This window comes from Amblyomma mixtum, chromosome 4, assembly GCF_055824585.1.
Source record: "Amblyomma mixtum isolate Tamu chromosome 4, ASM5582458v1, whole genome shotgun sequence".
Lineage (NCBI taxonomy): Eukaryota > Metazoa > Arthropoda > Arachnida > Ixodida > Ixodidae > Amblyomma > Amblyomma mixtum.
The window spans coordinates 110,424,066-110,448,766 of NC_143015.1; the positions used below are offsets into that span (position 1 = coordinate 110,424,066).

The 24,701-nt window shown below is 48.1% G+C and overlaps 1 protein-coding gene across 1 annotated transcript in view; it reads right to left on the bottom strand.

The window, feature by feature from the left end:
• LOC149347843 (E3 ubiquitin-protein ligase SMURF2-like) overlaps positions 1-24,701 on the bottom strand; it is a 133,942-nt gene that overhangs the window by 19,592 nt on the left and 89,649 nt on the right. Inside the window, exons 4-10 of the mRNA XM_089587557.1 lie at positions 22,981-23,114; positions 20,289-20,460; positions 16,684-16,767; positions 15,698-15,872; positions 14,049-14,208; positions 5,094-5,340; positions 3,110-3,532 (exon numbers count right to left, since the gene is read on the bottom strand). Coding sequence (XP_089443683.1) covers positions 3,110-3,532; positions 5,094-5,340; positions 14,049-14,208; positions 15,698-15,872; positions 16,684-16,767; positions 20,289-20,460; positions 22,981-23,114 — 1,395 coding nt within the window. The remainder of the gene's footprint in view (positions 1-3,109; positions 3,533-5,093; positions 5,341-14,048; positions 14,209-15,697; positions 15,873-16,683; positions 16,768-20,288; positions 20,461-22,980; positions 23,115-24,701) is intronic.

The window sequence follows — 24,701 nt, forward strand, 5'->3', positions numbered from 1 at the left end:
GCAACGCCAGCCCGGGATCAGCCGACTCGTCTGTAATTTCTCGACAACGAAATTCCGCGACAGCAAAATTTTTCGTACGCCCCGCCGATTTCGTTGTGGCGGGATTCAACTGTATTTCAGTAGAAATAAAGTCGCGGCAGGTCAACCATTCCAATGTATATAATATGATGATTCTAATGAACATCAGCATCTCCCACAGATTCACGTCTTCCCATGAGCCGTCACGCCGAACTTGCAGAAAATCTTCATCCATGCATACTTATTAGTGTTTCTGCACACGGTCTTCATCATTTACGCCGTGAAGAGCATCAAAAAAAGTCGAGAAGTCGAGCTAATCTCCGAGCACCGCTCCGCAGCGATGTGCCGATATGGACACCTAGCTGTCGTCTTGGTTGAAAAACGCGACGCAACCTTGAACATTTGGCAAACTGCCTTCGCCATACGTTGTCAAGACCCTGAAGCACAAAAATAAACCACTCTCATCAATTACAAACCGTATGAACCGCAGAAAACCCACAGCGAACGAAAACAGAACTTACATGCAAGTACGCGCTGACGTTCCAGGCTCCTGAGGCGAAGTCTCGCTGTCGAAACCGAAATCCAACGTTTGTACATTGTTGCCCGACTAATAACCGCTGCTTTCGTCGCAAAAAACGAAACCGAAACCGGCCGACGTACTCGGTGTCAGCTTTCGTTTTTGAGGAGCACGCGGCGACGCGGACGCCATTTTCTCCGGCTGACGCCGCTGCGGCCGTTCAAAGTTTTATTTTTCACGGTGCCCCCTCATGTCAAAACACTGAAACCAAGGCTGCAATCGAAAGAGCAGTTGTTGAGCTCGCTAGCTAGATGGCGGAGCACGTACACGACTCTCCAAAATGAGCTTTTTTGCGCGGGCGATTAGAATCGATCATATGCGATCGATGGCCTATGGCGCGGTAGCGAAAGAGTTAAAAAATGAACTTCCCTTTCTATGTACTCGCCAGTGGAATATGCCCGGTCGCAGCGCATCCTCAATTTATTTCTCGTCCTGCTTCATCACTTCTTCGTTTTGGTCACTGTGCAGTCCTACTGTACAGCACATTGTACCCCATATCCTGCTGATGCCTCAAATGTGAGACCAACAGTGTGGTCAAATAAATAATCAATATACAATGTTGCCATCCTTCTGACACTGCCACGGTTGCACTGCTTCGTGAAGTGAGCTTCGATCATGTAAAGCATGTTGCATGTCACATTGGCAATAATACATAAAGGGGGGGGCGCAGCCAAACTAATACGAAGCCCGCCTCGGTGTTTTAAACTTTTCTCACTCGTCTCATAGAAAAAAATAAAAAGGTTTCTTGGGTTCACAGAAGAGAGTATTAGTGGCATTTCCTAGCATAAATTTTTCCTGTGTAAGGTGTGTGAGAAGCTTGATTGGTGAGGCATGCTTTGCATTATTATGGCCGCAATTGTACAAACAACTTTCAAAGCATGCTGAGCACCTTGCATTTAATTTGTCACCCGCAAAATAATTTCGAACGTGACAACACGGTCGCAGGAAAAAGAGAGCGGAACAGAATTAAAAAACATCTCCCAGATGAGTAGTGCAAACAAGTACATAATCTGTGCGCTTGCAGGCCTGTGCAACCGTCTATCCAGTTTGATGAGACTCAGGAGAGTTCATTAAGCAAGCAAATGCAACACTGACACGATCACCTAGTCATACCCAATCTCAATTGTTTTACTTCATACTCCAGCAGTGTATAATGTCACAAGACTTCGCAAAACAGAGCAATTGCAGACTTTTTCCTTTCATTGTATTGCGACTGATTTGGTGTGCTTCCAGTCCAGGGGTTCTCGATATATTTAGCCTCAGGGAGCCTCAATGATTCTCATAAAGGCACTGAGGGACCCCGTGCAGCCTGGTTTCCGTCCTTTCCTACTTGTCATGCATGCACACACACGGCCGCTCAAAAAGCGTCTGAATTCAATTACGAGAGGCTGTAAGGTGATACAGTATCTTCTAAGCAAAACAGCATGGGAAGTCCCAAAATAATGTTGGAGAGAAGAGGTCGGGGTTGGGACATACATGGTTTGATTTGGTTGATGGTCACAAAGCGACCCAGGCTATGGGGACACCGTAGTGGAATGGTTTGGGTATTTCGACAACCTGGGGTTCTCTAACGTACACTTACACCACACAGTAATACCCCTGTCACATGGGCACTTTCGATCCTCATTGAGTCAATGCTCATCGAACTCAATGCAGATCGACGGTTGTCACACGGCCACTTTCAAGCGCAATCGAGCTCAATCCTGCTTGACTCGATGCCGGCCCCTCAAGAGTGCTTGAGGTTCCAAGCACAATCGAAAGCACTCTCGCTCCCACGAAGCTACAAAAATAAACACCAGTTAACAAAACTACAACTGTTGTTTTAATTGATTAAAATGCAAGACAGACCATTTTCAAGCACTATGCCTGCTTATATGCAAACATATTTATAAATAATCTCGACACCACGATCCAAGCTTCGCCGTCAGTGTAAACAACAAAGAAGGCGTCCTCCCGCTCGTAGACGCGCAAACTGTGGAGCGAGCGCGAGACAGCCGCTCTCATTGACTGCTGGCTAGAGCACCCAGATAATTTGCGACGCCAGAAGAGAAACGCTGTAGTCTACACAGAAATCACGGAGGCGTTGCGGACCCTTGGGTTCCATCGCACAACAGCAGAGGTACAGAGGTGCGTCGCACGTCTGGCTACGTATTTGGCTGCCACTGTCCTCGACTGTACAGTGTTGCCGGACATCACCTTGTTATGGCTGTTGGACGAACATTTGGCGCCACCTAACACACATGAGGGAAACTTCTCAAGGAGCATTGAAAATGCCCGTGTAGCACCGGATGTTTCAAGCGTTATTCGGGTCAGCAGCTAAGCATTACAACCACTGGTCCACCACAGCGGTTGGGGCACATATGAATTTAGGTGCTTGGAGGAAATCAGAATGCACTCTAAAGAACCAGCTCGAGAACCCCTCCTATATTCACATTCCACCCCTCGTACGCTAGACAACTAGCCACAATTCTGTACCAAGCACAAGCACAGCAGTTGTGCAATCTGCCCACTCACAAGAAGCTGTTGCGGTGGTTGTTGGCCGCTGTCATGGAGGGCAGGACAGGTGGCAGGCCGTTGACGTTGATGGGGGACATGGGGCTCTGGGGGGGCGGCAGGGACAACGGATTGCCCCCCTGCGGAGGAGCATTGGAGTTGACGTGTGGCTGGGTGCTGCCGCCTCCGCCGCCGGGTGGGTTGGCGTTCATGGCCTGCGGGTTGGGCTGCCCCGGTGGGCTCCGCTGCCCAGCGGAGGACAGGGGCGCGGGCATCTGCACCTCTCGGGAAGGGTTTGCGGTGGTGGCGCTCGGATGACTCGAGCTTGGCGTGAGACCCGAACTGGAGGAGGAGGTCAGGCTGGGAGCAGGGGCAGAGGGGGCCGGTGCTGCATGCGTGGGTGACATCTGCCCCTGGGCCACCTGGGAGCTGGGCGGCATTCTCCTGGGACAAGAGAGGAGAAACAGCGGAAGGTCGCAGAACATGAAAGAACAAACATGAAGTACAGTGAAAGCTCGTTAATTCGAACCTCGATAATTTGAATTTCGGATAATTCGAACTACACTGCTTGGTCTAGCCAAGCTCCATAGAGATCTGTGTATAAAAAAAGCCCGTTAATTCGAAAGCGAGTCAATTCCGCTACGAATAATTCGAACTACGCGCCGCCGCGCCTGTGCGGCTTGGCGCACGACACGTAAACACACCGTAAACCCAAAAGTAAACACACCGTGATGTTATCGCTGGGTAACATCTTGGCGCACCACCAAGAAATGCGTTGTGGACCGTGACGACGTGAAACGGACATACGCAATTTTTTTTTTTTTTCAAATTCTTTGGCAAAAATCGGGGATGGGTGGGTTCATTATGGGAGTGGGTTTGTTGCGCGAGTAAATACGGTACATATACCGTAATGCAAATGGTTCTTGCCGTTTTTTTCACGGCCATTCGATAATTCAAACATCGGATAATTCGAACTTTTTTCCCGGTCCCGTGAAGTTCGAATTAACGAGCTTTTACTGCACAGGCTGTGGATGATGCAGCCCACAAAGGGGCTTCACAGCACTGCACATTATGAGATCTCGCAGGAGGCTGTGGTCAGTCTGGATTCTGACACGTGGCAACTCATTACATCCAACCTTTGGGTGCTACAAGATCAAGGGTTTCTCAATGCATAGTCAAGAATTGCAACATGAGCAATAACTTCAACTCCATTGCGAAAACAAGAACAAAGAGGAACACTGCATTTTACGGAGCTTGATTAACAGTATGGTCATGCTTTGCTTAGAAAGAGGGGTCATGAGACATCGTAAGTGAATACCAAATGAGCCACTGCTTAATCATCCCCAATCAATCCCAGTCTTCTTTGTACAGCCGTTTTTGCTAAGTAATGGACCCACTTTTTTTTTTTTCAGAAAAGTTGACATCAATTTGGAGGGAGGGTTCATTATGTGATGAAAAAAAGAAGTTTTGATAGATCTTTTTTTTTTAATAGAAAAAATTTTATATCACGCGCCCAAGCATCTGTCTGCCTGTCCCCCACCCTCCATCCGCCTACCCCCCCCACTGGTCCATCTGTCCGTACATACATCATCAAGAAAGGCATGCGGTCAACAAGTTGTGTCACCTGTGTTCGTGTTGCCGGTGTTTAACAAAGTTTGCTTCAAGAGGCGTTTGCTGTTCGATGCCATAATCCAATGATTTTGTGATATTTGACGGCACCGGCTGATCGCGGCGAGATAAAGCGAACAAGCTGAACACCGGCCCTGATAGTAAGGTGAATGTTGTAATGCGAGGTTAAAAAAAAATATGCTCCTAGTGACAAAAGTGGGGAGTGGGTTCACTGTGTGAGTAAATACAGCATTTCGCTTGTCCTTCACAGTACACTCGCACACCGCACAATACTGCATACAGGCATTTAGTGCAGTTCGCTTGCTTCTTTGTTTACCGACCGAGCACGCAATGCAGCAAGGATCTGCTCAGCAGGACCCAGCACGCCATCTCATACCTGGCAGCTGGCGTGAGCCCCAGCAGGGGCAGGCGGGGGTCGGTGAACTGGGTGGTGCGGTTGTTGTGGTCCACGTAGTAGAGTCGCCCTGTAGGCGTAGAGCGCACCTCCCAGCCTCGAGGCAGGGGCCCTAGGGCCTCCAGGTCGCCCGAGGGGAGGTCGCGGGGCACCCGGGGGTCGTGCCACGTGCTCACCCCCGTTGCCACGTGGTAGAAGTACACCTGGCCCTGCTGCGTTGTCCGCACCTCTGCACGGGCAGGAACAAGGATCGCATCAGATGTGCCATCATTACAGCCAACAAACAAGAATATCGTCACTGTAGACAAGAGATGCGCGAGTGGTGCAGAACTCCCATTGTTTATTGGGAAAACTTGTGCCCACAAACAGAAGACAACAGTGATAGTGGCAAGTGAACCTGACAGCCATTGGGATCAGGGTGACTGTTACTCTCGGTCATGCTTAGTTTAAAGGTGGTAGCAAACTTTTGAAATAAGGCACCTAAACGACGACAGGCAACAACAAACAACAACAACAACAGAAGACAACAAGGCAGCGACAGCAACATAAATTGTTCAGTTATTGCCTGGATTAAAGAATATTTACATTTGAGACGTCAGATAGTAGTGTTAAATGGAGCGCAGTCTGATCAGGCAGACGTATCGTCTGGTGTACCTCAGGGGTCGGTTCTGGGACCACTCCTCTTTTTAATCTATATGAATGACATATGTTGTGGTATTTCTTCAAAAATGCGTCTGTTTGCAGACGACTGCGTTCTATACAGGGTCATCCATACTTCCAACGATTGCAGTGCCCTACAGAATGATTTGTCCTTGATTACTAACTGGTGCAATACTTGGCGCATGGATATTAACGTGAAAAAATCTGTGTACATGTGTTTTACTAGGAAAAAAAAATGTCATGACTTTTCATACAGTATTAACGCGGAAACATTGTCAAAAGTGTTCAAACATAAATATCTTGGTATTTTCTTTACTGCAAATTTATCCTGGCGTGACCATATAGATTACATTACTAGCAAGGCTTCCAAAGTGCTGGGTTTTCTTCGCAGAAATGCGAAGAATTTACCGCCTAAAGCCAAAGAGCTCCTGTATAAAACTAACATTAGACCAGTACTTGAATATGCTTGTTGTGTCTGGGACCCTTGGCTGCTGGTAGATATTCACAAGATTGAAAGGATCCAGAACTTGGCCGTGCGATTTGTTAATGCCAACTACTCCAGAAATTTTAGCGTCTCCGCTGCAAAGAATGACCTTGGATGGGAATCACTCCAGCAGCGAAGGAAACTTCTTAGACTAAAATTTCTCCACAGTGTCTTTCACAATAAGACTGGTATTAACAGGGAGCATTATTTGCGACATCCCGATTATGTCTCACCGCGTCTTGATCATGCCTTTAAAATTAAAGAGATCAGGTGTAAAACGAACTTCTTTAAGATGTCCTTCTTCCCCCAAACAATTCGAGAATGGAATAAACTCCCCCATGATATTGCTACCATTACCTCCACTGATGTTTTTTTTTCCTCACTGCGAAATATGCATTGTAATTGAGCCATTGTTTCTTCAATGATTGTGAAAGTGTTACCTGTCTGCTTGTTTGATTGTAAATTCAGTTGCTTGCCTATCTTCTTTTTATCTGCATTTCCTGCTTTTTCGACTGTGTTTGAGTCGTCTTCCCCCCCCCTGTAATGCCTCACGGCGCTGTGGGTACTGTAATAAATAAATAAATAAATAACATAAAAACTGCCACGCATGATCACGATTGTTCCAAAGCACTCTTAGTCACGTCTTGCGCAGCAGAAGGAGAGTGATAAGCACGACAAAACTTAGTGGCAGTATAAGCCTTTCCACTGGGGCAAGGAGGATGTCAAAACACCTCCTCTCTACAGATTGTTGCAAACTGGTTCCGCTGCCACTTACACTGTGCTAGTGCCAGGTGCACACAACAGCCCAGAGAGTAATCGGGTGACGCCCACAGTGCCCTTATTAGAAAGGCCTTTACAGTGGAGACGGAATTCTGCTCTCTGGAGTGGTGCGACAGCACCACCGACAATTCAAAGCCACTGGATGCCGGCGGCACCTGATCGCAAAGGAGACAACCAATCTCAAGTAACTATCGTGTGTGACTCATCAGCAACACTCGTTTTATACTGCACAGTACTTACGCTGAATTTAGAAGCACACGCAGGCAATTTTAAATGTGACCAATAGACCTCCCTGCCATCATTCCTTAGTTGAGTTGAGTTTAATGGCGCATAAGCGATTAAGGCTATCATGCGCCAAGCTCACCATCATTCCTTAACAAATTTAATTAGAAGGAAAATGTGCATGGCACCTTTTGGTTTTTAAGTCAAATCAGCAAACATAAGAGTGTAAGTACAGTGGAACCTCGATTATACGACGTTCTGGGGATCGCGCGAAACCATCGTATAATCCGGGTGTCGTATAATCGAAAATCAAAGAATGCGGCCAGTGGCGCTCGGCCTTGCGCCCTGTTGGGCATGGATCCGGCTGGCGTAACTTAAAGATGGCCATCAGTTCAGTACCAATGTTGCCAGACTGCGTGCGTCCGAAAGTGCTGACGAGTTTGACGACCACCCAAGGCGGTTGGAAGCGACGCCAGCCGGACACGGCCGTGAGTCGGGCGCGCCCTTTACGTAGTGTACATACAACACGATATCTCAAAGGGGACGGAGAGAGCGAGCGCGCCCAACGCGGTATCTGGAAGGGGGCCGTGAGTCAGGCGCGCCCATTACGTAGCGAACAACACGGTATCTCAACGGGAGCGAGCGCGCCGAACGGGGTATCTGAAAGGGAATGGAGAAAGCGCGCGCGCCCATTACGTATCTCCAACACGGTATATGGGGAGGAAGTGGGGGGTGGACGCCGCGCGGTCGCTGAGAGCCATGGAGGAAGGAAAGTTCTTTCCTTCCTCCATGCTGAGAGCAACACTGGTCATCAAACTCGTCTGCACTTTCGGACGCACGCAGTCTGGCAACATTGAAACTGAACTGGCGGCCATCTTTAAGTTACGCTAGCCGGATCCATGCCTACTGTTGACCGGCTTCAAGCCCGCGGCAAGTACGCCAATCAGATTAAAAAAGACAAAACTCAACATTTGTTTGAAACATATTTGCAAAAGAAATCTTTATTGCCGTTTAAAAAAAATCGGTAATTTTTTTTTGCACCTTTGCCCAACCTCGGCGCATCAACTTTCTTTCAAGGGCTGCCATGTCCGGCAGTAGGTCGCCAACATCGTCGCGCGCGCGCAAGCAAAGTGCCGGATGTTGTCGACGCTCTGCAACACGTCCGCGTAACTAGGAATGGGAGCGCAAACCTCTGCATCGTTTTCCACTTCCTCTTCGTCGGAAGTTTTATCGTCGGGGCACATGGCTTCCATTACTTCCTCCAATGACACTGCACTGCAGACTGCGACGTCGTCGTCGGCACCGACATAGTCAGCGAACGTTACAGGCAGCTGCAGACTGCCAAACTCTGGTTCATCATCTGCGAGCACCACAGCTTCACTGGCGGGGGAGGCGTCGCTTCTTTTGAAGCTGCAGTGCTTAAAGGAATTGGCAATCGTATCAGCCGAAACTTCGTCCCATGCGCTAGCAATGTAGTGCATGGCGTCGAGCACTGAAAGCTTCGGGCTCGCCTGTTTTCGCTCCATTTCTGCCAACCGGCGTTGCACCAGAAACTTGCGGTATTTTTGCTTGACGCACTTGATAATGCCGGCGTCAAGCGGCTGCAGCTTGCTGGTGCAGTTTGGCGGCAGGAACACAACCTTGACGTTCCTCAAATGCGCAGTGTCGGCTGGGTGGCACGGCGCATTGTCCACAAAAAGAAGAATCTTTCTGTTCCTGGCACCCATTTTTGAGTCCAGCTGCTGTAGGAATGAAGAAAAAATGGCAGCTGTCATCCACGCCTTCCGGTTGAATTTATACTGGCACGGCAGCCTTCTAAGGTTCTTGAAGCATCGCGGCTTCTTGAACTTCCCAATCACTAGGGCAGGAAGCTTCTCGGAGCCGTCTTCGTTCGCACAAAATAGCGCGGTGAGCCGCTCCTTGCTCCGCTTGCCGCCGTGGCAACTTTCTCCAGTGAAGGTCAGCGTCTGTTCCGGCTGCAAGTTATAGAACACGCCGGTCTCGTCCGCGTTAAAAACGTCGGACGGTTTGTATTGCCGTATTAAGTCCGGCAGTAACTGGGGCCACTCGTCAACAGTCGAGGGGTTCACAGAAGCGCTTTCTCCGCAGCAGCGGCTGAACACAATGCCATGGCGCTTCTTGAAGCGCTCCATCCAGCCATCGGACGCTTTAAAATCGTCCACATTGAAACGTAGTGCAACCGTCTCCGCCTTTTCTTTCAAAATGGGTCCGTCGACGGCAATCCCTGAGCTGCGTGCCTGTCGCAGCCATTCCACAAGAGCTGCCTCCATGGCGGCAAACTTTCCATCTTTCGCCGCTTTCCTCTTCACGCCGAACTTGCTTGCATTAAGTAGTAGGCTGTCCTTTTTGGCCAAGATCGTTTTCAGCGATGACTCCGGAATGTTGAGGTCGCGAGCGATGCTGGCCTTTGTTGCGCCCGTTCTCTTCTCTGCCTCTTCAATAATACGGAGCTTATCTCCCAGTGTCAGCGGTTTGCGGCTCCGTGACATGGTGAACCAAACCACTCAGAACCGAAAATTCCACAACTTGTTCGCTTCGCAAAACACAGATCACGTCCGGATGCGACACACGTGCGATCAACAGCGCCTAGCAGAGTAGAGATGGGTCGCTCAGGAGCGAGACGCTTTTTTAGAGAGCGAGTGAGCCGTGGCTCAGTAAAGTGAGCAGCGGTTCTTCTAGAGAGCCGGTTCTCTCTCGTTCAGTGAGCCATGCTGACCCTGCCTAACCGTGCGAGTAAGCAACTGCATTGATTGATTGATTGACTTATGGGATATTCTTGGGGGGGGGGGGGGGGGGGGGTACTGGTCCCGACGTATGTTGGCCAGGTGGTGGCATCACTCTTGGGGACTAGGGGGAGGGGATATGGGATGTAGGGAAGGGGGGAGGACAACTGCATTCCCTTCCTTCGCAACCAACCCCTCGCCTTCAGCTGTTTCCGCGTGTGTACTGCCGCTGGCACCCGCGTTAAGGCGAAAACCTCTTTTGGCTACGTTTCACTGAACGAGAGAGACCCGGCTCTCCAGAAGAACCGCCGCTCACATTAACTGAACCACGTACGGCGCCACGGCTCACTCGTTCTCTAAAAAGAGCGGTTCAAAAGACAGCCGAAGGTGAGGGGTTGGTTGCGACTCTTGCCAGGAAGGGCAGGAGAGCAGTTGCCTTCTCGCACCATGGCGCGGAATCGCAAATAGTGTACAAAGCTCTCCCTCCTGTCGTTATATTAATGACTCTATGCCCCTGTCCTTTCTTGCTGTCGCTCCCCTCTCCTCACTATCCTCTCCATTTCCCTTTCATTTCTGCCAGCTGCAGCTGCTCGGGTGCTTAAGATAATAGATAGCAGTTGCCGCGGCCGGCAACACTCATTTGCTTCACTTTTTTATTTTTATTTCTAAAAATAAACCACTACCACCAGAAGACCCGGCTCCGATGGAATGGTTCGGGACGTCCATGGGCATGGCTCAGTGCGAACGAGAGAGAGAGCCGGCTGCCTCTCTCCAAAAGAAGCACGGCTCACTCAAAACATCCGGCTCACTGTTGCAGATTTAAGTGAGCCGCTCAAATGAGCCGGCTCACTTCAGTGAGCTGAGCCGGGGATATCCGGGGTCTGAATAAAGTGACGGCACGGGCCGCACGGTTTGGTCGAGCAGTCAGTTTCGTATCTAAAATAAAATTTTGTATTTAATAAATTAATTATAATAAATTTCGTATATATATAGGGATCTGCTAAGCGTGATATTTTTAACGTCTGAACTTCATCGTCGTCTTTTTTTTTTTTTTCCCGAACACAAATGCAGCACATTTTTGCGTGGCCGTTGAGGCTGCCGTGAGCAGCGGGGCAGCGGCTCGTGCAGTTTTTTTGATAGGTGGAAAGATTAAGGCGCACCGGTTATTGACTGGCTAAAGTGTGCCTACCGTATTTACTCGATTCTAAGCACCCCCTTTTTTTCACGATCGCGATGCCTTAAAGGACCACTGCCCAGGGTCCGGACATTTTTGAAAAACAAGCCCACTGCATAGATGAGGCATCGAAGATAACCTCTGCAAAATACTAGAGCCATGCGCGCCCCGAAAAGCTGCGAAAATTCAAATCAAAGCCCGTTCGTTCTTTCCTTCCTTCAAAAACGGGCCCGGTCCACTACTCTGCACCCCGCTGACGTCAAAGGGGGCTACTTTCGCTAAAGGCACTCCATTGGTGCATCGTTTTGATTGACGGGAGAAGGTTGGGCGTAGCCTTGGCGTCGCGTTGTCTGCACAAGGCTTTCCGCAGCGCCTTCTGTTCTGGCTCATGCCTACAAACCCGCATGAAGGAACAAAAAAAAAAACTGCGGAGGGAGCGTGCGGCGACAGCCTTGAACCCTAGCCATAAAAAGTAAAAAAATAGTAAAACTGAGGGAGTTGGTTCGCCCCCCCCCCCCCCCTCCCCCCCCGCCGTGATCACGTCACGAGACGCTCTGCGTGCGCACTCCCTTCTCAGTGTAGGATGGGGTTGTGGCTGAGCAGAACCTAGGTCGCTTTGCAACGTTCAGCAAAGGTGCAGGCCAAGCGTTCGGGCTGCGAGCGAGCCTCACACCTCAGGATCGTCGTCTTCTTTCACTACTACAGTTCACCACAGTGAGCGAGCACGGCTGCTACACTCCATCAGTTTCTTTTCTTCTATGCGAGCCCCCCAAAACAAGGTTTTAATTAGTAGTGCAGCAGAGCCTTTCCCTCGCTCGCCCACTTCACCGCTCCGCACACACACCGCTTATCTTTCGTGCATCTTGCGTACGCCTTGACTCCAATGAATGACATATGCTTTGGAGCGGAGAAAAGACACAAACACACAGAACACAAACACGCATGGAGAAAAGCAAACGGGCGGTTGCCGGGTCCGCGCTTCGCCGTGTGTTTCGAACACAACCGTCTTCCGCCCCTCCGCTCGTGAAACGGTGGGGAGGCCTAAAAGAAAATGAAAAGGTGGCTCGTTAACTGGGAATGACAAACAGATGTATGAAAGGATGCGCTCGCTAACAAGTCTAGGTGGTCGAGCCGATCGCGCCTCTCGATCGTTCAGTGTGCGGAGAAAATGCAAAAACCAAGAAAAGAATTCTATTGAAGGCGGGGCCATGACGTCGCCCTGTGACGCACTCCACAGACACCACGCCTCCGGCTTACACCGGAGAACGAAGGGGTGATTTTGCCTTGCCGAGCCTACTCGACGAGGAGTGGGAGAGAAGAATTTCGAGGAGGGAATGGAAGGAGAGGAGGCTCGCTCAAAGAGAGGTAGAGAGTGTCTGCTGCGCTGGGGTGGGCACGGGGCCTTTAAGTGAGAGGGGGTGCTTAGATTTGAAAACTCTAAACTGACCCCCCCCCCCCCCCCGGGCCCCTCTTTTCGCGGCGAAATCTCGATGAAACGGGCGCGAAAAAAAACATTTCAGTTAGGAAACATTCAAAAGAAAAATAGCTGCAGACAGTTCTGTGCCCCCAGTGTCGGAACGCAGCAACACAAAAAGCGCCGTGGACACCGCTGTCCTCGCTTCGGCGAGTGCGGCCTCGCCCGCTTATCTCTTTATCTTTCCTCTGATCTTTTCACTCTCCTCTATCTGCACTTGGCAGCGGTGGTGGCTTGGCTCGAGCCAGTAGGCAGGCCTGTGCAATTTCCTTTTCATCCTTCTCTCAGTCGCAACAACAACGCGCAGGCCGCGCCTCCTCGGGATTCCGACTGCACTATACTTCTCCTCACTATCCTCTCCCTTTCCCTTTCATTTCCGCCGGCTGCAGCTCGAGTGCTTAAGATATTAGATAGCAATTGCCGCGGCCGGCAACACTCTTTTGCTTCACTTTTTTATTTTTTTAAATAAACCACTACCACCACTTGGCGGCCTCGGCAACGCTCTCTTCCGCGCAAAAAAGGGGGTGCTTAGATTCGCATGCAAAGTTTTTTTTTTCAGAAATTTTTTTCCGAAAATAGGGGGGAGAGGGGGGCGCTTAGGTTCGGGGGGTGCCTAGAATCGCGAAAATACGGTACATCCCGGCCTGCGTTTGCTGACGACCTTTTTTGACGGACGGTACGAGCCAGCCGTCGTACGAAGCGGGGTCCTTCTAAAATTTGCGTCGTATAACCGAGGTTTTTAATACATTGTCTCTATGGGGGTTTTGCCGGGACCGCACAAATTCGTCGTAAAATGCGGGTCGTCACATGACCGGGGGACGTATAATCGAGGTTCCACTGTACACACCAGTTCGTGTGCCCACCCGCACAATGTGATCAGCTTTCATGTACCCCAAAAGAACTTCGCTGGAACTGACATACTCTCGAGAAAAGTACCGCACATGAATTTCAACAAAGGTTTTCAGCAGGAACGCAATATATACGCAATCGTTTTGGTCAAGATAAGCTGACTGTTATTAAATTCCTGACACCAGTTTTATGAGTTTTATGTGCGTCTACTCACCGCGATGCGAGTGCCAGCCAGTGTGGTGTGTGTGGTGTGTGTGTGTGTGTAGACATCACCCATGAAACCCATTGTATTATGCCATCATCAGCCTTCATTCGCACTTTCCTTTTCCTCCTCTTCCCTTTCCCCTGTGTGGAGTAGCAGGCCAGGGCCATGTTACCACCGGCCGACCTCTCCACCTTTCCCTCATTAAAATTCCTTTCTCTCTCTCTGAAAAGATAACGAGTCAAAGCCAATCCAGGCACTGAGCGATCAGATAAGAGACTCTACGGACACAGAGTGGGTACAGATGCAGAGTCAGTTTTCCTCCTCTCCTCAGGAGAGTGCACTCACCGTAACCCTCCGGCAGGTCGGCCGCCCTGTGAAGTTGGTTGCGGGCCAGGTAGTTTCGATGCCGCGTCGATCGCCGTCGAGCGTTCGGCTGCGGTGCGTCCGCCTGCGGAGGACTCGCAGGCGGTGGAGATGGCGGAGGTGGCGCACCAGTTCCATCATCCTGCGCACAGGGCAAGTACTGTTCCGTTACCACGGAGGAATGACATGCATCCGCACCAGCACGAAAAACCTGTATTTGCCGATTTTTTCAAATATGCCTTCACGGTTTCCAAATAAAAATAAACACGGCATAATAACACGACAAATACCCCGACAGAATAACACGACACATGACATTAAAGGTGCACTGAAGAGGAATCTGAACTTGTCTTTTTGCCGCGGGAACTCAATCTACACGTTCCGAGCTCTTTTAGAAACTTCGATTTATTGTCCTGTGTGGCCGATTTTCCTAATTAAATCAAATTAACGTCCGGCTCCCGCCTTTTTTTTTTTAATTCTCCCTCGTACGATGGGCGGAGTCGACCAACGCGTGGAGCGCCTTTCACCCAGTCCCGTGGCGGCTTGCCGCTCTGCCATCGGCAGAGTAATACGTAGTAGTCCGTAGTAGGAAATAGTCCGCGCCGATTTTTATTTCTGCGGGCTTATTTCGCGGCTAAATTATCTGCGAATGAAACTATTTATTCATGGAAACCTAAAAAAGAAAATAAAGTGAAAGCAAAGCCTCCACGGAGCTGGCTGAAAGGCACTTCACGCATTGGTCGACTCCGCCCACCATACGAGGGAGAATTAAAAAATAAAGGCGGGAGCCGGACATTAATTCGATTTAATTAGGGAAATCAGCCACACAGGGCAATAAGTCGCAGTTTCTAAGAATGCTAGGAACGTGTAGATCGAGTTCCCGTGGCAACAAGACAAGTTCAGAATCCTCTTCAGTGCACCTTTAAGCAACCTTTTAGCTCTAAACTGTGGTTTCACTCTTCCCTAACCTATGCAGTACCTTAGGTTGACAGGCCTCAGGGTCCGCACGCAGACTATACACGTTGATGTGCACTCGTGGGTGCTACTCCCTCTTTCCCTTCTCTAATACCTTTCATCCCTAATTCCCAGTGCCGGGTAGCCAGAGCAGGGTAGCCAATCCAACATCTCTGGTTAACCACCCTACATTCCCCTTTCTTTCCTCTCTCCTTCTCGTTTATCTCCCCAAGCAATACTCACTGCTCACTTCTATACATAAGTTCTATACTTCTATACATAACTTCTATACATAAGTTCTATACTTCTATACATAACTTCTACACATAAGTTCTATACTTCTATACATAACTTCTATACATAAGTTCTATACTTCTATACATAACTTCTATACATAAGTTCTATACTTCTATACATAACTTCTATACATAAGTTCTATACTTCTATACATAACTTCTATACATAAGTTCTATACTTCTATACATAACTTCTATACATAAGTTGACATGAGGAAAGGTCAAGGCACAATGATGTGTCAGAAAGGAAGACAAATGATGTGGGTGTTTCGTGCACACAAAGTCATCAGAGTGTAATAGCAATTGAGATGATGCAAATAGGAGCACACTACAGAGGTCCCAACTGAGCTACAAGGATCCCACTAGGGCTCTGGATGGTACCTGTGGAGGTGGAGGCTGTGGCCCTTCATCGTCGGCTCCGGACGATGCAGGCGGGGGCAGCGACCGGCGCTGTGCTCGGGCATTAGCTGCGCTGCCCGCGCTGACACTGCCACTGACGTGCATGCTGTTCCGGTTGGAAACAGGGGCAAGCATGTTCACCATTTCATACGCAGGCCTGGTGGAGACAGAAAGGACACACATGGGAGAGACGTGAACAACAGATTCCGAAGTACTGCATCACACTCGATACCTTGCAGTGTTTCTTTAGTAGGGAACATGCACCAAACTAGAAATTTTTAGATTTGGTTGAGAGAATATAATTATATATATATATATATATATATATATATATATATATATATATATATATATATATATATATATATATATAGTCAAATCCACTTATAACAATACTGAAGTGCCATGGAAATACCATTGTTATAACCAATAATTGTTATAACAGGGTTGTGCCGAAAATACCACAGAATGCATGCAAAAGCTGACGGTGCCATGACTGACCATCGTTAAATCCGATATATTGTTATAACTGGTATTGTTATAAGTGGGTTTGACTATATATATATACATATATTACTGTCTTTTGTGAATGGGGACTTCCATGAAACAAATGCCACATTTTTCTCACTTTTGTTTCCAGGGGCCCAGGCAGCATAAAAAACTAAGTTCCACCCGAAAATAAAAGCCAAGAAGAAGGGTTTGACTCACTACAAAATTGGCACAGAAAAAATTATGAAATAAATGAGCAAAAGGCTGTCCTACGATTAAATAACAGCGAATTTCAATGCTAGCACGAAAGAGGCAAACTGAATACAATCGTTACTACCAAATGAAAACTTAAAAGAAAAATACTACTATGCACTCATCACAAAAAACAAGAAAAAAAAAGGGAAAATCATCTCAGGGGTGATGAACCTGCGAGGATGCAATGACTTTAAGCAATGGCTCCTGAGAATGAGGTTCCCCACCTATGCGGTTTCTCCCACTGCGTGGACCGGCTCCAATGGTTGACGTAGTACAGACGGCCAGTAGCTGTGCGGCGTTGCTCCCACCTAAAGAAAGCAGATGAAGCGCCGTCATGAAAGTGTTAGCGAGGGTCCCCTTCTGTGTTGAAGGGAGAGCATGCTGACTTCCATCAACTCTGTTTTCTTCACGGCAATCGAAAGGCCCTTGCCAAAATATGCGCATACCCAGCTATGGGACTCAGAAACATGGCAGAACGATTTAAAGCGTAATTTTTCTAAATAAGAATGTTGCTTTCCCATGACAGTCACCTTTGGCAAACCCTGACATCACAGACACATAGACTGATAACCACCTAGCCGGCAGGCAGTGGCTATAATGAGTATTATATTAATTGAGATGCATTACTTTTATTAAATCTATACTTTAATGTACTAATATGATTTTAAGAATGTAGTAGTGTAAAATGACTGCTGATATCTGTCACACATGATATGCTTTTCGAAACATTCTAAGAAATGATGAAAAAAACACGGTTAAACTGCGCGAGGAATGGTGACTAGGAATGGTGACTAGCCTGAAGTTTGAACACAGTACAGTGCCGCTGCTGACTCTCGCCTGACCTTCTTCGCCAATTTAAAAACCTGAATTCCTGCAAAAACCGCAAGTTCTGCCCTCGTTATTGTCATGATAGGGAAGCATGTACAAGAATACGCCAATACTTCGATACTTAGTACAACGTTCAGTTAGGCAAGTTGGTACAGATGCATCTTTTGTAAAACAGCACGAACAACGTCGGACAAGAACAAGAAGGACACGGGACAAGCGCGTCCCGTGTCCTTCTTGTTTTTGTCCGATATTGTTCGCGCTGTTTTACAAACAATACTTTTATACTTGTCTCCAACTGCGGACTCTCCCTTTCAGCTCAGTAAGTGCTCAAATTCACGACCAGTTTCATGCTAAATCCCTGTTGTCTGCCTAACACACACAACGCATACAAGCACTGCACACCGTCTCCAAATAAAATCCTGGAAGCTGCTGAAAAGGCTTGAAGACAGTCAAAATCATTAACGTTCACCAATGCGACACTTTTAAAACTGCTAGGGACCCTGCTCGTGTTGAACTGTTCTGTGCTATCGAGTTTGTTCAAAATAACTACTGCCCCGCCGCGGTGACTCAGTGATTATGGCGCTCCGCTGCTGACCCGAAAGACGTGGGTTCGATCCCGGCCGCGGCGGCCGAATTTCAATGGAGGCGAAATTCTAAAGGCCCATGTGCTGTGTGATGTCAGTGCACGTTAAAGAACCCCAGGTGGTCGAAATTTCCGGAGCCCTTCACTACGGCGTCTCTCATAGCCCGAGTTGCTTTGGGACGTTAAACCCCAATAAACCAAATCAAAATAACTACCCTCATTTTGTTTGTTTGTTTGTTTATTGGGGTTTAACATCCCAAAGCGACTGAGGCTATGAGAGACACCGTAGTGAAGGGCTCCGGAAATTTCGACCACCTGGGTTTCTTTAACGTGCACTGACATCACACAGCACACGGGCCTCTAGAATTTCGCCTTCAAGAAATTCAGCTGCCGCGGCCGGGATCGAACCCGCGTCTTTCGGGTCAGCAGCCGAGCACCGTAACCACTGAGCCACCGCGGCGGGGCAACTACCCTCATTTTATCCTATCCAATTACCCCGAAAAAGCCAATGTGCCGGCCAATAAAACGAGCCTATGTCTTTGTCATCATGCCAGCAAATTTCCCACTTGACTTTATTTCACAAACTTTTTGTCACTTTCTACCAGAGCACAAAACTGATTGCTGACTGCTTTATCACTCGCACTGCACAGATCACATTCATAAAGGGGCGGTTTCAATCATTGTGTCACAAAAGCCTTTTTTCAGTAATTTGTTCCCACAATATCCCACGAATGGACCCACCTTCCCAATGAAATTCTGTCCATGAATCATAAACACCCTTTTTGCAATTCCTTAGCGCGGGCAATATTCTCAGTCCAAACTTGTTTACACAATGGCTCACTGAATTTTTTGCTGTTTTTGTTTGATGTCGTAAACCCTAGTCTTTGTAATGCCTCTGGCACTGGAGGCAAATTAAACAAATAAACAAAAGCAAACATTATGCACTACATGTGTTACTTCAGTCTATCTGGCTCCTTGCAGATGTCTACATAGAGGCTGAAGATACTTTACATAGACAGTTATGATGACTGTGACTGTGGTGACAATGACAATTACGTATGAAGAGTTAATGCACAAGGTATGCACAGGAAGAAACAGCTGCAAGAGCAGTAAGCCCTTGATCGACTCAGCTGTTGCAGATGGAGCGGAAAGAATGGAGAGAAAGGAATGGAATGGAAGGAAGGGAAAGGAATGGAAGGAAATGAATGGAAAGAAAGGAATGGAATGGAAGGAAAGGAATAGAAAGAAAGAAAAGGAATGGAAGGAAATGAATGGAAAGAAAGGAATGGAATGGAAGGAAATGAATGGAATGGAAGGAAAGGAATAGAAAGAAAGAAAAAGAATGGAAGGAAATGAATGGAAAGAAAGAAAAGGAATGGAAGGAAATGAATGGAAAGAAAGGAATGGAATGGAAGGAAAGGAATAGAAAGAAAGAAAAAGAATGGAAGGAAATGAATGGAAAGAAAGAAAAGGAATGGAAGGAAATGAATCACGAAAGGAATGGAAGGAAAGGAATGGAAGGAGAGGAATGGGAGGAATGGAAGGAAAGGAATGGAATGGAAAGAAAGCAATGGAAGGAAAGGAATGGAATGGAAAGAAAGCAATGGAAGGAAAGGAATGGAAGGAAAGGAAGGAGAGGAATGGAAGGAAAGGAATGGAAGGAAAGGAATGGAAGGAGAGAAATGGAAGGAGAGAAATGGAAGGAAGCAATGGAAGGAAAGGAATGGAAGGAAAGGAATGGAAAGAAAGCAATGGAAGGAAAGGAAGGAGAGGAATGGAAGGAAAGGAATGGAAGGAAAGAAATGGAAGGAAAGCAATGGAAGGAAAGCAATGGAAGGAAAGCAATGGAAGGAAAGGAATGGAATGGAAAGAAAGCAATGGAAGGAAAGGAAGGAGAGGAATGGAAGGAAAGGAATGGAAGGAAAGGAATGGAAGGAGAGGAATGGAAGGAGAGGAATGGAAGGAAAGCAATGGAAGGAAAGCAATGGAAGGAAAGGAATGGAATGGAAAGAAAGCAATGGAAGGAATGGAATGGAAAGAAAGCAATGGAAGGAAAGGAATGGAAGGAAAGGAAGGAGAGGAATGGAAGGAAAGGAATGGAAGGAGAGGAATGGAAGGAAAGAAATGGAAGGAAAGCAATGGAAGGAAAGCAATGGAAGGAAAGGAATGGAAGGAAAGGAATGGAATGGAAAGAAAGCAATGGAAGGAAAGGAATGGAAGGAAAGGAAGGAGAGGAATGGAAGGAAAGGAATGGAAGGAGAGGAATGGAAGGAGAGGAATGGAAGGAAAGCAATGGAAGGAAAGCAATGGAAGGAAAGCAATGGAAGGAAAGGAATGGAATGGAAGGAAAGGAATGGAAGGAAAGGAAGGAAAGAAATGGAAGGAAAGCAATGGAAGACCATTGCCATCATGACGTACCCCTCTGGCAAGTCATCGTGGCAGGCGATGGAGCCCATGGAATTGTCGACCACCACGTTCTGGCTGCCGAGGCCATGGCCATCGCGGGAGAGCAGGCTGATGACGATCTGGCCTCGGACAAGGTCGCCGCCTTCCTCTCCCGCCGTATTCCGCATCAGGTCCAGCCGCTGGTCTGTGTGCGACAGGGTGGAAGGAACAACAGCAGAGCGTAGCGTCAAGCATGACCTGCTCACAAACAGAGTCAATCAGGTCTCAGCCAAACTATCACATTGTCTCATACTTTCTAGCACAGGACTCCTCAACATTTTTAGCCTTTGGGAACGCTAACTGCTTTCAAAGGATGCTGAGGAATCCCTTGTAACTTATCCCCCGTCCCTGCCTAACGTGCGTGCAGAAAAAGAACACACAGACGCAACGCCCCTTACTTTCAAAATGCCCAAATTAAATTCATGATGACTGTCTATAAAGCGAAACAGTCTAGGGTCAAGGCAAGCACGGTCTTAGGCGCTTGAGCACCAAAAGAACACTGCAAGGAACCGAAGATTCCCCACAACCATGCTTAAAGGTGCACTGAAGAGGAATCTGAACTTCTCTTTTTGCCCCGGGAACTCGATTTACATGTTCCGAGCTTTCTTAGAAACTGCGATTTATTGCCCTGTGTGGCCGATTTTCCTAATTAAATCGAATTAACGTCCGGCTCCCGCCTTTTTTTAAAATTCTCTCTCGTACGGTGGGCGGAGTCGACCAATGTGTGGAGTGCCTTTCACCCAGTCCCGTGGCGGCTTGCCGCTCTGCCATCGGCGCAGTAATACGTAGTAGTCCATAGTAGCAAATAGTCCGCGCGTATTTTTATTTCTGCGGGCTTATTTTGCGGCTATATTATCTGCGAATGAAGCTATTTATTCATGGAAACCTAAAAAACAAAATAAATCGAAAGCAAAGACTCCACGGGACTGGGTGAAAGGCGCTCCATGCGTTGGTCGACTCCGCCCACCGTACGAGGGAGAATTAAAAAAAAAAAAAGGCGGGAGCCGGACGTTAATTCGATTTAATTGGGGAAATCGGCCACACAGGGCAATAAGTCACTGTTTCTAAGAATGCTAGGAACGTGTAGATCAAGTTCCTGCGGGAAAAAAAAAAGTTCAGAATCCTCTTCAGTGCACCTTTAGGAACTGCTGTTCTAGAAGCTTGCGCAGAGCGGTCTCCTGCAGTTTTTCCCAAGTCGAACCTAGGCAGAGTCTATCACTAGCAATCGTGTGACAAAAGTAGTGAAGACATACCACACTAGTTAAGCCGGTGCAAAAAAATACTGAGCCCTCAACCCTAAGGCCAATGTGTTCCCTCATAAGGCACAATACACGTAGTGATAGCATGTTCATGATGCTTGTAAACAAAACTTGTGATGCACGCAGATGGATGAAAAAAAAAAGGAGAGAGAGAGAGACGAAGTCACTCTGAGAAGCGCTACGTGAAAATTTTTGAGCAGTACCCAAGACCGATGGGTTATGCACTGCGCATGAACCCAGCCACCATGGTGGACCAGCAAGCACACCATGGTAGGACCATCTGCCTCTAGTCATTTCGTGGTTAGTTCTCCTTCTGGTTATGATATAGGCTGCAATTTTGGAAACAAAATATCGACCAATGCAAAAAAAACTGCACGAGAGGATTTCCTTTTCTCAGCCAATGTCTGCCCTTGACCAAGCAGACTGGTGCTAGCTTTCAATGGAAGCTTGTGCACCCAAACAAACCACTTGAGGAAAACACCGCGAGGCTGACATCTGTGGAACTTAAAGTAACTTACAACGTAGCAGCTCTCACAAATGCCGACATAGCCAAGTCAGCCTCAGCAGGGCTCCTTAACCCCTTAACCGTTTTGGACGAGCGCTGCTCGTCCCTGCCAAGCTGTCCCCAAACTGTTTTGGACGACTGTAGCTCGTCCTCGCTAAATAGGTTCTTCCCTTCAGCGTTTCGGACGATCAGCGCTCGTGTGTGGCTTAGATGGCATTTTGGTCGATAGATGGTAGCACTGACCTGTTTATTTCGTTTTCTCGTACCGCATAAACGTTTTTTTCGTATGGCAACCTGGGTTTTAAAAATGGCACCCGGCGGAGGCGACGCGTGTATTCCTGGCCCGTCTTCGCGGAAAAGACGCTTTTCTTCATCATCTTATTGAGACGATGGTGACTTCGACACCGAAGTGTACATTGTTTCAGGAGCGAGGACGACAGTAATGACGTTATGCTGAGCAGTTTTTCCGATGAAGAAGAGGACAGCTCAGAAGCGAACTTTGCGGGCGCTTCTGATCGTCTGATCGTCAGTAGATGAAGATCAACGCCAGTAGCATCTTAACGCGACCCCCTCAGTTTCCTTTTCTGGCAGTTCCTGGTAAGACGTTCACTGTAAGCTAGCCTGATGATGGTCACTCTTTAATTTTTATCGCTCATTACCAGCCGGAAGTTGGTTTTCTGTATTGTGAGGAGTAATATGCTAATTTCAATATGCTAATTTGACTTTGTGTTTGCTCCAAATATTTTTCAAAGATCGAATGCATGCTTTTTATTGCAATGATAATCGAAATCGGGAATAAAGAAAATAAGCAGTTTTGTTAAGAAATTTGTTGATATAAAAAAACGGTGAAGGGGTTAAGTGACAGCCACAAAGCAAGGAGGCTGCAGATGGGGATACTAACAGCCCGTGTCCTTGAGTTGCTGAATGGCATTGGCCATGATGCGCACACAGCCCAGGAAGCCAGCCCCTTGCTTCTTCTGCACTTTCTTGTGGTTCCAGACACTGATTGTGATGGAGTCTGTTCGGCTCAGGTACCTGGGCAACAAAAAAGGAAACAGCTGAGCCTCGCAAATGGTTGGTGCACACTAGCCAACAGCTGCTGCCTTCATCATCATCAGCAGCAGCAGCCTGATTACGCCCACTGCAGGGCAAAGTCCTCTCCCATATCTCTCCAATTGACCATTTGCGGAAAAGCGAGCGCCACCTGTCGTGTAAAGAGGGAAGCTCCACCAGAACTTTTGGTTGGAAAGTTGTTCCCGAGCAGGCATGTGCAAGGCAGCGTTCAGCAGTTCTCGTGCGCTTGTTTCGTTGTTTTAGTGTTGTTTCTTTGCCGGATACGTGCGTTTGGTAACGGGGGAGGATGATAGAGGAGGAGAACCTCCAATTTGCGTTTTTGGAAACGGGGTGGACCGAAGATTTTTCGCGTGGTAGCCTGAAATGTGTGGCAAAACCTACACTCCACTACCTCAGCTGTTGGCCGGGCTCATCGCGGCTGGTCCTTCAAGGGGGAAGGTTACGTCAGAAACTTGATGATGAATCTTCAAACAACTAACTAAGATTTCGTGGGATTGGCGCGTGCGCGCAGTCAGTGAATACCGATGTTTATGTGACAACGGCATGGTTCGTCGTTAGTACGGGCCTTCCTTGTCGTTGGTTTGTCGTCATTGGTACGCTTTCTTGATAGGGCAGGAGTTTGTGCTAACTTCGTACAGCACATTTTGCTGCTGGGCGCACTTAACTGATTAGTAACCGACCCATTGTACTATCTCAATCATGGCTCGTGCAGATACGGCAGAGCGTTCCTTTGAGTGCTGACGGGCCGTAGGAGCGTTAGAATGAGTGGATATATGCGAGCTTGCGCTCTGCCGTGCTCCCGCTCTTCAGATAGCACGGCTTGACATTGTTGCATTTACGGTGAGTCTTCATACTAGTATATATCATTCGGTTTCCACCGAATATGCGCGTGTGTCGATGGCAAAACTAACGACCGAGCTGCGTGCACTTGGCAGCAAGCACAAATACAGCAGGAATATCCATTTCGAAACGAGCTGGGCGGGAGCCTGAGCTTCGTGCTTCCTTTCTGAAGGAAGTAATCCGTGCAGCCGTAGGCCAAGCAGTGAGCTGGCATTTTCATTCGCGCTGCAAAAGCGAGGCAAGGAGCTCACATCATTCGCCGCACAACAGCGAGGAAATGCACGGCCGGCTCATGTTTTCCAACCAAAACCAAATCGCCCATAGAGGGCGCTGGCTGCGCCTTCGCTGCGCATGCGCAGAAAGTTTTCCGCAAATGGTCAATTAACCCTGTCCTTTGCCAGCTGCGGGCACCGTATCCCCGCAAACTTAATCTCGCTCATCCACCCACCTAACTTTCTGTCGACCCCTGCCACGCTTGCCTTCTCTTGGAATCCACTCCGTTACCCTTAAGGACCAGTGGTCACCTTGCCTTCGCATTACATGCCCTGCCTATGTAATGTGCCCTGCCCTGTCCTGTCATGCCCTGGCTTTGCCTCCGTTGCCTTATTCGACATAAAAAGAAGCGAGCAGAGGGCTTGTACAGTTTCCAAAGGTACGCTTAGCATTAAGAATGCTTACAGGGACCATAACCTCAACTCCTTGACAAAT